General features: G+C 34.5%; 2 protein-coding genes across 3 annotated transcripts; one reads left to right on the top strand and one right to left on the bottom strand.

Moving 5' to 3' along the window:
* The first annotated feature begins 488 nt into the window (after nt 1-488).
* On the top strand, nt 489-5,781 carry LOC116009818 (probable galacturonosyltransferase 15). The gene is made up of 7 exons (XM_031248954.1): nt 489-668; nt 765-1,104; nt 1,265-1,308; nt 2,621-2,794; nt 4,053-4,634; nt 4,724-5,026; nt 5,174-5,781. Exons 2-7 carry the CDS (start codon nt 861-863, stop codon nt 5,474-5,476), a joined length of 1,650 nt encoding a protein of 549 aa, XP_031104814.1. The 5' UTR covers nt 489-668; nt 765-860; the 3' UTR covers nt 5,477-5,781.
* Nucleotides 5,782-5,953: 172 nt separating this feature from the next.
* LOC116009819 (agamous-like MADS-box protein MADS1) lies at nt 5,954-12,193 on the bottom strand. Of its 2 annotated transcripts, none has more exons than XM_031248955.1 (9): nt 12,078-12,193; nt 11,456-11,727; nt 7,873-7,954; nt 7,330-7,391; nt 7,160-7,259; nt 6,932-6,973; nt 6,738-6,779; nt 6,440-6,609; nt 5,954-6,273 (listed from the first exon to the last, which is right to left on the bottom strand). In XM_031248955.1, the coding sequence occupies exons 2-9, from the start codon at nt 11,686-11,688 to the stop codon at nt 6,270-6,272; spliced, it is 735 nt and encodes a 244-aa protein (XP_031104815.1). In that variant the 5' UTR covers nt 11,689-11,727; nt 12,078-12,193; the 3' UTR covers nt 5,954-6,269. The 2 variants fall into 2 exon arrangements, with proteins under 2 accessions (XP_031104815.1, XP_031104816.1); XM_031248956.1 differs by lacking the exon at nt 12,078-12,193 and adding an exon at nt 11,950-12,065.
* Nucleotides 12,194-14,145: the final 1,952 nt, after the last annotated feature.

The raw sequence follows: 14,145 nt of genomic DNA, 5'->3' as shown, positions 1-14,145 counted from the left end.
ATTTCAATTCCTACTATTTACCAAAAATTTTATCTAAAGTTTCCTAACACCCATTGCTAGTACTAATTATTTTTATTTATAATTTAGTTATGGTTCTCATATCTCAATCTAGTGCAGTGTGCCAGTGTGAGAGCAACCCCTCAAAAGTGAGATGTCTCTTGTACATAATAAACAAAGCTCTATTCTCTGTATTTAGCAAGTTATCATAATTTATATTATTCAAAATGCTTTGTAAGGTTGGGGCGTGAAGATCATTGGGTTGAAAATTAACCTTTTTGTCACAAACAAATGATATTATATTGGGTAATATATAACTCCGTATTTCATAATTAAAAAAAAAAAGTAAAAAAACGTGCCAATGACGACAGAATCTTAAAGTAATTCCAATCTAATTCCCGCGGCATTCAACGCGGCATTGGTTTTGGCTTTTCAGTTAATAGTTCTCCTATCCCACTCATCTTCTCTCTCAAAAGTCTTATATAAAATAAAATAAAATAAAATAAAAAGAACCGTACAGTATTAGCTTATTATTGCAGAGCACAGAGTGCGTGATCACATTCTCTCTTTCAGAAACCAACATACATGTCCGCACATACTCTGTGTATCGGCTTATGAATATATACAAAGCTCGATCTCGAGATTAAACTTCAAAAGTCGAATCTAAAGAGGTAGAGCTGTGATTTTCTGAGCTGTTTTTGATATGAATGTGTGAACTGAAATGTTTATTCAATCTGGATTTATATAGTTACGGTGTGTATGTATAGGTGCAGATGCAGTGGACAGGGAAGAGTGAGCTTGGATCTGAAGGGAGAAGTGAAATGAGATGAGAGTTTCGTTTGGTGGAAATCGAGGATTCAGAGATGAAGTTTTACATATCGGCGACGGGGATTAAGAAAGTTACGATTTCGAATTCTGGTTCCGTTGAAGGCGGAGAAGTTTTCGCCGGCGGGATGAAGGCAAAAGGATCGCCCCGTATCGGTCGGCGGATATCTCACAGGGCGGTGATGTTTCCGGCAATATTAACGCTTTTGCTTTTTTCCTTTCTCTTCGTCAGAATCGCTTTTCTCTTCCTTGAATCCGCTGCCATTTGCTCCACCTCTCTCGGTAACTTTCTTTCACTTTTTTTTTTTCATTTTCTTTTTTTACTTTGAACCTTTTTTATTATTATTATTTTTTTACGGTGCGTCCGTGCCTTAAATTTCGCATGCGGAATACGCAATAATAATATTCTTTACTTATAATTCTTTTTTTAATCAATTTGCAGGCTGTCTTGGATGGAGAATTTTCGGCGGGAGTGATTCGGCTCTGGTAATTAATTACCCTTTCATCTGACTAACTTAACCTAGTAGGCTAGTATACTACTGCATTATTAACGCCATATTGATTCATTTAAGTGCATTAGTGATCATGCTTCCTGTCTATTTCACCATTGAATACTTTTTTAAAAATTCGCGAATTTTTAAATTTATTTTTCACTATCATTAAATAATAAACTAATATAAAAAGTAAATATAATCCGCGCAGCATAAATCAATGAAGCCATCATGTCAAGTGGATAAGGGTGGGTAACAAGTTTTTATCCTAGTAAAACAAGCACGTGAAACTGCGTCGCTGCGATACTTGTATCACTCGGCAAGGGTGTCCACGTGGGGCACCTTGGGAATTTTTAGGCTCACAATCTACGTTCACATGTTGCAACTTTTGTAGCGTAGTTGCATTTTACAGAACATATCAAGCTAGACTAGAAAATTCTATTTCAATATTTTTCTCATTAAGCTAATTATTACTTGCTCTAATTCACTTGGGGTAAGCTAGCATCGAATTGGGCTTTAAGATGCCTGCCGACAGCCCCAGTTTGATTCTCTTGGAAAGTAGACTTTTCGCATTTTAATAATAATGCACACCCATCATATGGATACTATTAGAGATGAAAGAGTCAACAATCAACTTTAATTTTCAAATTCAAATCATTCCTGACCTCAACTTGTGGAATTCTCTATGCTCTTAAATCATTTTTACTGCTCCGAGAAATGGTATAGTACATAGTAATTCTTTTCTTTGTTTATTTTCTTTTTCCTCTTTTAGATGTGGATGTGGGGTGTTAATAATAATAACTTATTCTTTATGTTACTTTTTTTTATCCTGCCTAAATTACAACACTAAGTCAACCACATATTAATATAAGCTATGTTCATAGTTAATTTGATGTTGGGTATGAATCTAGGATTTGAAATTTAAGTACAGTTTTTGAGTATTCAATCTTCATGGATGAGCTTAATCAGAGGAGCTGTCAATAATCAATCTCCACTTGTTGCTTTCGTGAACCTTGCCAGTTGTATAGCGACCTAGCAATAATAAGTCACTAGATTTTTAGTCCAACTTGATCAGCTTTATCTCTAGAGCAACAACACCAGGGCACTGAGAACGTACGGATTTGCATGAAGTCAAGAATTGGTCTAAATAATGAGGATAATGCTTCCAACTGTGTAACCCACTTGAACGTGATAAAAGTTGGTTGGCCATTCTCATCTTTATGCTGTCAGACGTCATCATTAATTTAATTTAGTTCTTGTCTGTTCCTTTTCGTAATGATGTGTGTTTTGCCTAATGGTTAAAAAAGCTCAGAGAAGAGCTGACGAGGGCACTGCTGGAGGTCACAAGCATTGATGGTGAGAATGGAATTGGGGGAATGGAGGGTTTAACTCCAGTTACAGCCTCATTCAATGACCTTGTTAAGGAAATGACTTCAAATAGACATGATATCAAGACCTTTGCTTTCAAGGCTAAAGCTACGGTAACAAACTACTTTCACCACCTGCACTGTGATTTTGTTGTTTACTTGGTTTTACTTCTGGGTTGTTTCCCTTTATCCATTTAATATATTCAGCAGCCATTTAACCATCCCACAGTTAACTCTCTGCTTGACCCAATATATAACTTGCTTATAGCAATACATCTAGCTTGCTTATTGTCTTACATTAAAATATTTAATCAATACTTTCTAAATATATTGTACTGTTTTTGTATACAACTCTCACTGTAATATGGTAAGCAGCATTTGAAGATATGAATCTTGAAATTGTGTTGCCACATTAAATGAGAGTGATGGTATGCTACTGTTTGAAAGGCCATTGAATCAACTATTAGCCACATATATGATATACCTGCTTGATATTGTTTGTGTTGCTGTGTAATTAAGGCCTTGGAAAAATGCTCTAAATAAATTTGTGGGGCCATATTTGTTTTGGCACCTTTCAAGTACAACTAGGACCAGTTTGTCCTCTCCTACTCCTATGATGAAATTTTTTTGCTTGGGAGCTCTCTGTACTTGTTTAAGTTTATCTTTACTAGGATAAATGCACCTTGCAGTGACAGACCAAAGTTTGTCTAAGTTTATCTTTCCTGATTCTGAATATACAGAAAGCTTAGCTCTGAACCTTTTTTACTCTTCCTGGAATTATGTAACTTGACTTTATCTAATGCTGTCATGATACTTCTTTGAACTTCGGATTCTTTAGTACGAAGTATTATTATTATTATTATTATTATTAGTGTTGTTGTTATACACACAACTACTTGTTCTTTTACTTGTTGATTGGCTTTCTGACTTTCGAAGTACTTTTTTTTTTTGAAGGAACTTTCGAAGTACTTTTAAGAATTAAGATGTTTAGAAAGTATGTCATATTAATTAACAACTTTTTTAGTGCTTGATTCTTGGTTTGGAGTTTGGACCATAGTTTCATTTTCAACTAAGCATTTAATGTAGCAATATACAGAGTACATTCTATTTTTGGACTTTTGGTATAAATCTGGGATGCCAATTTTATATAAGTTTTTTTTGCATGCAGTTGCTACTCCACTAAACTGGTAATTTAACTGCCTTCTATTTCAAGGTGACTTGATATGTTAACTGGGTGCCTTCTGCACCTAGAAAATTGTCAGTGAACTATAAATTGTTGATTTGATTGTTACGGCACCATATATGATAAATTACTACTTATTAAAAGACAATAACTAACAATAATAACAGTGAATGTCTGTTTTGCATTTAGATGTTGAAGATGGAACAGATGGTTCAATCAGCTAGGAAGCAGGAGTCCATTTACTGGCATTTAGCTTCTCATGGTGTACCCAAATGGATGCATTGTCTTTCTCTCAAGCTGGCTGAGGAATATGCAGTGAATGCTGTGGCACGATCTCGCTTACCTGCACCAGAATATGTTTCCCGCCTCACTGACCCTTCTTTCCAACATGTTGTTCTACTAACAGACAATGTGCTTGCTGCCTCTGTTGTAATCTCCTCTACCATCAAAAGCTCAATGACCCCAGGGAGGATGGTGTTTCATGTAGTGACTGATAAGAAAACATACACTGCTATGCATGCATGGTTTGCAATGAATTCCATTAACTCAGCTGTTGTGGAAGTAAAAGGCCTGCACCAATATGATTGGCCTCATGATGTGAATATTGGGATTAAGCAGATGCTAGAGATTCATCACTTGATTTGGGGCCACAAATTTGATAGAATCAAGGATGAAGTTGCTGCATTTGATGATAAGCTTGACAAGGATCTAGATTATCAATGGCCAACCAGCATATCCCTTTTGAATCACCTCCGCATTTATATCCCTGAGGTAATTACTTAATTTCATCTGTTTTTCTGATAAAGGATGATCTTCAATGCTGTCCATTTAGTGAAGATTGATTAGTTACCCAATTTCAGCTCTTTCCAGATCTGAACAAGATTGTATTCTTGGATGATGATACTGTTGTTCAACATGACTTATCATCTCTGTGGGATTTAGACCTCAATGGCAAAGTTGTTGGTGCAGTTTTTGATTCGTCGTGTGGATATGGATGTTGCCCTGGAAGAAAATATATGGACTATTTCAATTTCACAAACCCATTCATATCATCCAAGTTAAATTATGATCAGTGTGGATGGCTTTATGGAATGAACCTCTTTGACCTCCAAGCATGGAGGAAGGAAAATATTACCGCAACTTATCATCAATGGCTTAAATATGTAAGTGCATTCAGTTCAGCCAACAATCAATTGCTTTATTGACTGGCATTTCCAGCTTTGCTTTGTTGTGCACCATACCGGGGACCATAGATTGAGCAAAGCTTAAACCTTCACAATAAGTCTGGTTAATCTTTGTATGATTTGCAGAACCTCAACTCTGGTTTTGAATTATGGCGTCCTGGAGCACTTCCGCCTGCTTTAATAGCTTTTGAGGGTAAGGTGCAGCCAATTGATCCTTCATGGCATGTTGCTGAATTGGGTGATCGATTTCCACAAGTTGAAGAATCAGTGTTGAAAGCTGCAGCTGTAATACATTTCAGTGGACCAGCGAAGCCGTGGCTTGAGATTGCAGCCCCTGAGATACAAAGCTTGTGGAGCCGAAATGTAAATTTCTCAAATGAATTTGTCAGGGATTGCGGAATTGTGAGCACAAGGGCAAAGAGGGCGTAAGTCTCTCCTCACTTGTGCTCCAATTCGTTCGAAAAGAAGTTATCAGAGAAATAGTTTGAGTCAGGGGGAAGAAGGTATTGCCTTCAGTCTCTGCTTATACTACTGAGATTGTTTTCCTTGTCCATAAAATAGGGAATAGATGAAGGTAGCAGCTGGTATAATACCCCTATACAGTCTAGAAATCTGACTTTCACGACATCGATATATATCTTCTAGCATGTCATTATGAGTAAATAGAACACTATAATTCTGGTTCTTAGTCGACCAATATGGCAATATAATGCTTTATTTCATCGTTTTTTTTATTTGTTTTTTTTATAACGTAAAACATATTTTGTAGTGGAACAAAAATGTTCCTAATTTTATGCAAACAGCACCACAGGACTGAAACACTAAGACATGTATTATCAGTTATTTTATTTGTGATAGATAAGCGGTCCATTAATTTCTGATTGAATGCATCTAGAAGGCATATTATGGTATCAAATTAAAGGAAACAACAGCATTGTATATATTAGCAGATCAGAGAGCTTTAGATGTCTGTACCAGTACCACTGGAAGGATGGATCAAACAAGAATATTCTCTCTAAACCCAATTCAAATTCTTAAGCACAAACGGGCAAGCAGCTAATTAGAGCCCATCGCAGAACTGGAAATAACTTGTTCTTCTTAATGAACGATTTTACAAAACTATAAGCAGAAAAATAAACAAGCTAAGGTGATGCATTCCCGCCCATGACAGATCGAGAATAGATAGCAGACGTACATGATTGCAAGGTCTTTCCCAGGTCAGTTACCTGTTCCAAATTAAAGCATCAGCAGAAAGATGAGAAGAAAAATCATCAAATCATTGCCAATCATATATCTTTGTTGAAGACAGTAAGATTAGGCCATTTGAAATCGAAAGTGGAGGTGCAGTTGAGTTGTATGAAAGGAAAGAGAGCAATTAATTAAAAGACGTACACGAGTTGAAGAGCTGTTTGATCGTGGCGAGAGTAATGTTGATTAGGCTCCAGGAGAGTTAATGGAAGAAAGTTGTGAGCGTCGTAAGTCTGGGAAGTTGTCATAGGCTCCTGGTATTCAGATCCTGGCATCAGGTTCATTTGCTGTTGTGCTCTTTCAAACTCACCTATCTGCAATATCATTTATATATTTCACCTTGAATAAGCTTCTACAATCAGTAGAACTACCTACCTAGTTAATCCGCGCTATATATTACATTCTGTACTAAAAAGTCTTTTTAAGGTCAAGAGAATCAGACCTTTGCTCGCAGATACATGTTGGCATTTTGCAGTTCAATCTCCTGGAAGAAGTTGCACCAAATAGAGTTTGAAAAAACTTATAGCAAGTGCAAGGGTGAAAGCAGGCATACATACATATATGATATATATATATATATATATGAAAATTTTCATCCTTAATTTGCAAGAAATAAGATAAACAATGAGTGCTTACCCTCTTTTGCATCAGCTCTATCTCAGAAAACAGCAACTCATTCTGGAAATACAAACCCAGACTACTTCAGAATCCGGCTACTTTATACATACTTATAACTTGATTGGAATTCTTTTTTTTGATAACCCAGAACCTACTCGAGATCCATGAGGAAGTAAACCGAGTCTGCCTAACTAGGTATTTAAATGTAATTCTAGTTTACTTAATCATTTAGGAGCTAGTACACACCTTTTTGGAGCGGACTCTTCCAATGGCTTTCTCCACTTTCCCTTCCAGATTCTTGAGTTCCTTGTGGGTTAAAACGCCGAGCGACTCTCCAAGAATTTGCCTGCAAATCGCATTATTAGTAAGTGTGAGGAGTACATTCCCGGGCCGGCCTGTTGATTTGGAGTACGTACTTGTTTGTAGTTTGTATCTCTCTTATTTGACGCCGCAGTTTGGCTGATTCCTGCTGGTAAAACTGGCAATAATGCACAACGCAATATTAGCCCAGGCCAACCTATATATCTATACCACTTGCAAGTTCCATCACAACCCTCTAATACCTACTACTGCACATGCATGTTAATCTTCTTCACAGCAACAAAAGTAGGAAACATTTGGCACAATATAGTATACTGCAAATAAGATTTAAACAAACCCACCCTAATAGAGAAAGCTAGAATTGGATATTTAGGGATAAGAGTTAATTTATGAAATAGATAATAGATGTAGAATAGGTATGAAGTGTCAAATTATAAATAAAAGATATATATAATATATATGATTTGGTATACACAATAATTCATCCATTTTTAATTATAACAATATAATTCTATCCTTGCTACAAAATTTGAGTATTCCCATGAACTGGCCTGGCCAGTGGTCACACTATCATGATATTTTCCCAAAATTAAAGCTAATAATTTTAATATATATATCTCCCTTCACATTCATGTTACCTGAGTGTTAGCTTCAGAAACAGATCCAGTATTTGTCGAATCAGAATGATGTTTCTTGTACCTGTCAATCGTTGCTCTAACACTACAAAATTTAAAAAAAAAAATCATTGAATTGAACCTAGATTAAGATCTCATTTGCTACCGAATATATGAAATTTTATAAGAATATACACGAGAAAAAAATGTTAAAAATATTTTAGTATGTCTTATTTACAGTTTTGATGACTAATTTGAGTAAAATTTAATTTAAATATTGATGCATAAACTGATAAAAGTTTACCTATTTAAACTTGAAATTAGATATTACAAGTTGTATGTTAAAGTATTATTTATTTCAAATATTATATCTAAATTTTTTGAAGAAATCATTATGTTAAATTAGAGAAGTTGTAAATAATAAAAGTGTAAAGTAAAAGCAAAACCCTAGTAGTCAGAGGCTCTGAGCTTATCCTTAAATGCAAGCTTCATCGGTCTGCATAAGTAACAGAGCAACCTTAATTTCGTCGAGGCAGTGATTGGCTGCTCACAGCCACGCTGGCACAAGATCCGACAATATGATTGGCTGCATACATCCCTATCTCCAGATTCCGCCACGTGTACACACACTGATTTACCCCCCGGGTAATATTCTAAAGAAACCCCTTTTACACACCTCGTTCGGATCCAAAATCCCAATATTGCTTTCATAGTTTCAGAGTTCTCAGTGAGCATCCATTGCTGCATCTCTCTACGCCCTGCCCTATGCATAGAAAGACTTCACACTTAAAGCCCACAAACCCCATTGGTTCCTTTTTGTTGTCCGTACGTACCCTTAGCTTTGTTTGTTTCAATCTCCCCCATACCCATCCTATGTATTATGTATGTGTTAGAGTTTCTAATGTCTCATGGGATCAAGGTATTAATGCTCATTCTGTGGATAAGGTTTGCATAAGATGGACATTTAATATATATTCATCTTTAGTATAATGCAAATTCATTTTTAGTGCATTACATGTTTATTTTAACTTACAATGCCCTAAAAATGAATCTACGATGTACTAAAAATGAACATGTATCAAAGTTCACATGACAATGTGAACCTCATAATTTGCTATTGAGGTATATCAAGTCATTGTGATTCAACCTAATTATTCAATGCCTCAAGTCGCAATCACTTGGCAATGTTAAAATCATCTAGATCTAAGCCCCTAATCAAGATCACTAAAAGATCAAGACAATTTAGGTGCTTCATAGTCAATACAATCTATTACAACTTTCTTTGGCATCTATTCCAAGACTAACTACATATAACACTCCATTGATGAGTGTCATATTTACGTGACTGGATTATATATATTGTCTTGATTGTAACTACTAAGTTTTTTTTACATGTATAAATACTTAATCTGTGTACTGAAAAAGGGATCTTAATTTCCTTTACAAGCTATAATTCATACCCTAAATTTTTTGATAATTTATTCTAGGATTACCCCGGTGAATAAAACACAAACCATATGTATTCCCATATATGTAAGACATATATTATTATAAAGATTCAAATTTAATCAATCACAAATTAGACAAGTTATTAGATGGACCAAATAAAGACCATGTATGGTGGTTATAGGGTACATATACACACATACAAAGATGCATACACATATATATATGCAGCAGTGAAGTTTAATTGATTTTTTACTATAGTTTGATCTCTACGTACATACATTTTTGAAGCATCACGTACGGAGTCAAAATTGAGGAAGGAGTTGCAGGGAGAAATGAGAGAAGGGAAGTAGAGAAAGGATAAAAATTTTCACCTTTGAGATAAAACTTTATGGCTGGGATTTATTATAAGAAAACTGCAAGCTAGCTAGGAATTGAATGGCGTGTCACATATCTTCTTGTTCTTCAGCCTTAATTGAACTGAATGATAATGAAAAATCACGTCTGTGACGTGACCAGAGATTCTTGTCTGAGTGTTACATATGCCTGATTTGATCTCAGTTGTCATCATATACATTAAACCCCTAGCTAAACGTATATACTACCATAATTACCCTTCTTTCCATTTACTAATAATAATTTAGGGTCTGTTTGGTTTGCATAAGGGAATCGGAATCAGAATGAAAATCAAATATTTGGTAATGGTAATGAGTTTTGGTGAAAATATTTTGCATGTTTGGTAGTATGGTGGAATTGGAATGATTACCAATATTGATGTTTGGTTATATATGACTCTATAATGGGATAAATGTTTTAAAAATATAAAAGTAACGAATTAAGGCAATCAAAAGCACAAATATGAACAAAAAAATCAAATAAAAAAATCTAAAAACATTAATCCAAACTTAAAAATCATATTACCAATAAAATGAAATGATACTCGTTTTTAATTAGGGATTGATGTTTTTAATTGAATGGGTAATCAAATCCCATAGTTGTTTTTTCAAAAATAAAAATAAAAAATTTCGTAGTTGTGTTTTAAAAAGTTGTCAACCAAACACTAACTATGATTTTGATTCTCATTCCTAGTGTGCAAACCCATGAACCAAACACACCCTTAATTGTGCTTAAAAAAAGTTTTTAACTCTGTTTGGTAAAATAGTTAGTTTATTAGTCAATTTTGGCTTATTTGACCACTATTAACTGTTTAACTTGATTAAAAAATCAATATAAGTATTTTGTTAATCAGTTTTTTGTAACTCCAAAATGCTAAAATTCAAAAAGCTGCTCAAAGCAACTTTTTCAATTAACTTTTTGAGAAAAGAAATTATACCAATTATCAGTTAACAACTAATTTACCAAACAGGGCTTCAGTTCAGATTGATCCCAAACTATCTTATATTATTGAGTCAGTTGTCAGTTTCAACTAGATCCCGCAAAATCTTATATTATTGAGCTAGCTAATTGTGAAGTTAAATTAGAAGTTTGAAGGTGTAGGTTTGTATGGTGGCATAATCATGCCCTAATTGCTTGGTTGTAGGGGCAGAATGGTCAAGAAGGTGAAGAAAAGAAAATTGGAGATGCTAACCAAAAAAGAACCCTAATTTAGCACTGACACGTTTGAAAGTGGGGAGTTGTTGAAGATGAGATTTGAGTTTATACCCTTTTGGAACCCTAATCTTCAACCTCATAGGCTATTCCATCTGTGATCTCTGAGCTGACATGTAGGTTCCCAAAGGAAGAAGACAAACAACAGCAAATGAAAGCATATGACATCTGAGAGAAAAGAATTGATAGGAGAGATAGAATCATAGAAAGGGAAGGTGTGATTCTTTCAAAAACTCTCTCATTTTTCTTGACCTTATAACAGATCTGAATGTAAAATAGAGAAAGGAAGAGAAGGACGATGCATAAGAGAGGTAGGCTACGTTTATGAGAGAGATGAACAGAAATAAGAAAACGGAAGATCAGATCAGACAATATAATGAACGGTTTGTTTGTTACGTTGCTAAGAAAAATCTAATGTAAAAGCTAGAAAAAGAGATGAGAAAATCCATGGAATAATGTGGTTGCAGTCCGGTCCTTGACACAATTGAAGCTAAATTAAAGCTTGAAAGATGGAAGTGATAATGAGAGAGAGAGAAGAGAGAGAGAGAGAGACCTGTTATTAGCATATTCATAAAGACGGCCGCGAGTGGAGAAGACGATGAGAGCAACCTCAGCATCACAAAGCACAGACAACTCATAAGCCTTCTTGAGAAGGCCGTTACGGCGCTTGCAGAAGGTGACTTGCCGATTGGTAGTGTTCTCTATGCGCTTGATTTCAATCTTTCCCCTTCCAGATTTCCTGTGAGAAGACTCCTCTTCCTCCAATGCTTGATTCGGAAAATCCATGGATCTTATCTTTACTTACTTAAACCTCGCAAATTAAAGCTGAAATAAGCAAAACAAGATGGTTAGAGAGGGGATAAGGTTTCAAGCCTGAATTGGGGAATACTAACAGTGAACCAAGTATATTTTTGGTGCAACCGAAAGCAGCAAAACAAGATTTTCAGTTACGACTTGTTTATGTTTAGGATGATAGATGAAAGAATATAATTAATCAAATCAATTTCTTTTTCTTTCTCTCCCATATGAATGAATATGATCACTCACCCTAACCACGCCAGGTAAAGGAAAAAACAAACAAACAACAAATTTCTTAGCTAGATAGCTTCTTCTTCTTGCCTCTTCTTTTCAATAAAATAAAATAAATGAATAATAATAATAATAATAATAATCACCTCCACCGCCTCTCTATGCTAGCTAGCTAGCTGTTAACAGGGAGGCCGAGCTGAGGCTTGCAGAAAATGGAAGTCAGTTGGAGAAAGAAGAAGGTATATATTTATAGATGCAAGAAATAGACCTTTCAACAACAATCCTTTGTATCTTTACTTTGTATCTCTACGTTCTCTCTCTCTATATATATACACTATACCATTCCATTTTTTTTATGTATCTGTATGTATGTTATAGCTCAGAATTTTAAAATGGACTTTCATCAGAATCCATTTTTCTCAGGTATGGATAAAAGGGAATTGAATGGCCTGGCCTGACCTGGGAAAAAGGTAATTGGAGACCAATACTGTAATGCAATAATAATTCATCTATATAAAAATTCTTTTGTTAATTAGATTAAGCACTCTTAAATAAAGAATTTAATATGCACGTAAGAACGTAACGAAACTAAACTTAGGTCACACGGTCTTTATAGATAAAAAATTTTCACTAAAATCTTTCACCATTTGCAATATATTTATTTTTTTAACAGATAGTTAGCGGGTCAATTCCAATTCACATATCATATAGTGAAATATTTTGATGAAATTTTTTTATCCCCTTAGACTTTGGAAAGTGACTATTACGTGAGATTAAAAGAAAAATAGAACTTTGACTACCAGGGTATATTGTGGGAAGAGAACGTAACTTTGGTGTTCTGACTTCTGGTATTGTTTTTTATTTTTATTTTTTTAAGATCGAATTTGCTTTTGGATCTTTCCATCTCTTTTGATTTTTTTTGATTTTTTTTTTTTATAAAGCTGATGATATTTTACCCATGGTTGAAAACTTTTTCACCTTCCCTATATTGGAACTGATGAAAAGATTAATAAAAAGAAAAAAAGTGCAACTTACCCCAGCCAGAGAAAAAAAAAAATTAATCTGTCAGTAAATAATTATGAGAATGTTTATTATTGAATATAATTGATGTATGGGAATTGGAATTGAAGAGGTGACGCAAATGAGGAAGAGTGGCATGTGATGTAGTTGTCAACTTCGCCTCTAGCTCCCATAACTCACTTCATTTATGGTAAGCCTACAACTACTTCATCATACACTTTTAGCTGCTTTTAGTTCCCATCTCTCCCTTTTGGCCCATATCTTGCGTGGGATCCATCTTTCTTTTTACTTCCCAAAATTTCTCCACTATAAAATTTACAATTGTCATAATTTTTTTTATAAAGATGGAGAGAAACTCCCAAATTAAAAGATCAATCTTTGCTATTATCCACGCGGACTCTTTTGGCTCTCGACACTCCCATCTTGTCATCAATCAAGATAGTATGGATGGGTGCTAGAGAAGTCAAAAACCCGAGTGCCTTTCTCATGTGATAGGGCAAATTTGGCCATAGTATCATTGTGATAATTTGAATCAAATTTAAGTAAAAAAAATTTTTTAAAAAGTTAAGTAATCTCACTAGTTGGTAAGATTTGATTTGGAGTAGGCAAATGTGAATAACCAGTGTGCTTCATCATGTAGTATATGGACTAAAAATGATTAATGTATTATTTGTAGGGGGGGAAAAAAGATAATATTACTAGTTTTGCCTTACAATATTCTTCTTTCTTTTTGCACCACAAAGTTTCGCAAATCAATTTACTCCATCTACATAAAATAAAATAATAATAAAAAAGAAAAAAGAAGAAGAGAGATTTACAATAAAATTTACAGATTGTTTAACATATCAAGGAGATTTCTGCCAGCTTAGCTTGTTAGTACAGTGAATGATTCTTACTAATTCAAATAACCTTCACTTGTTAGTACAAACTCAATGTTTTACACTAATGTAGCTTTTCTTCTAAGTAAGATTTGATTTGAAATAGTTGAGAGATGTGAAAAGTAGGAATGTTTGTGTCCCATCAACAGAGAGTTAAAAAAAATGATTATGGTGCGATATTTTTATATATATTTTTGATTGAAAAATTGAATTAAAATGACATTCAAGTGTTCATTTTGTAATATAATTTATAATGAGATCCTTATTTTTATTTGGGTCAAGGCAAAGTAGATTCATATTCTCCTAAGTGAGAGAT

The sequence above is a fragment of the Ipomoea triloba genome, chromosome 2 (genome assembly GCF_003576645.1).
Source record: "Ipomoea triloba cultivar NCNSP0323 chromosome 2, ASM357664v1".
Taxonomy (NCBI): domain Eukaryota; kingdom Viridiplantae; phylum Streptophyta; class Magnoliopsida; order Solanales; family Convolvulaceae; genus Ipomoea; species Ipomoea triloba.
This window is presented reverse-complemented; position numbering and strand designations above follow the sequence as displayed.

What these genes read in the sequence shown, in the direction of transcription:
- LOC116009818 (XM_031248954.1), top strand. Translation starts at nt 861, where the DNA reads ATGAAGTTTTACATATCGGCGACGGGGATTAAGAAAGTTACGATTTCG. An exon ending in CATTTGCTCCACCTCTCTCG is followed by an intron (nt 1,105 to 1,264) that starts GTAACTTTCTTT and finishes ATCAATTTGCAG; the next exon opens with GCTGTCTTGGATGGAGAATT. An exon ending in GCGGGAGTGATTCGGCTCTG is followed by an intron (nt 1,309 to 2,620) that starts GTAATTAATTAC and finishes TGGTTAAAAAAG; the next exon opens with CTCAGAGAAGAGCTGACGAG.
- LOC116009819 (XM_031248955.1), bottom strand. Translation starts at nt 11,688, where the DNA reads ATGGATTTTCCGAATCAAGCATTGGAGGAAGAGGAGTCTTCTCACAGG. An exon ending in TTTCTGAAGCTAACACTCAG is followed by an intron (nt 7,392 to 7,872) that starts GTAACATGAATG and finishes CATTATTGCCAG; the next exon opens with TTTTACCAGCAGGAATCAGC. An exon ending in GAGATACAAACTACAAACAA is followed by an intron (nt 7,260 to 7,329) that starts GTACGTACTCCA and finishes TGCGATTTGCAG; the next exon opens with GCAAATTCTTGGAGAGTCGC.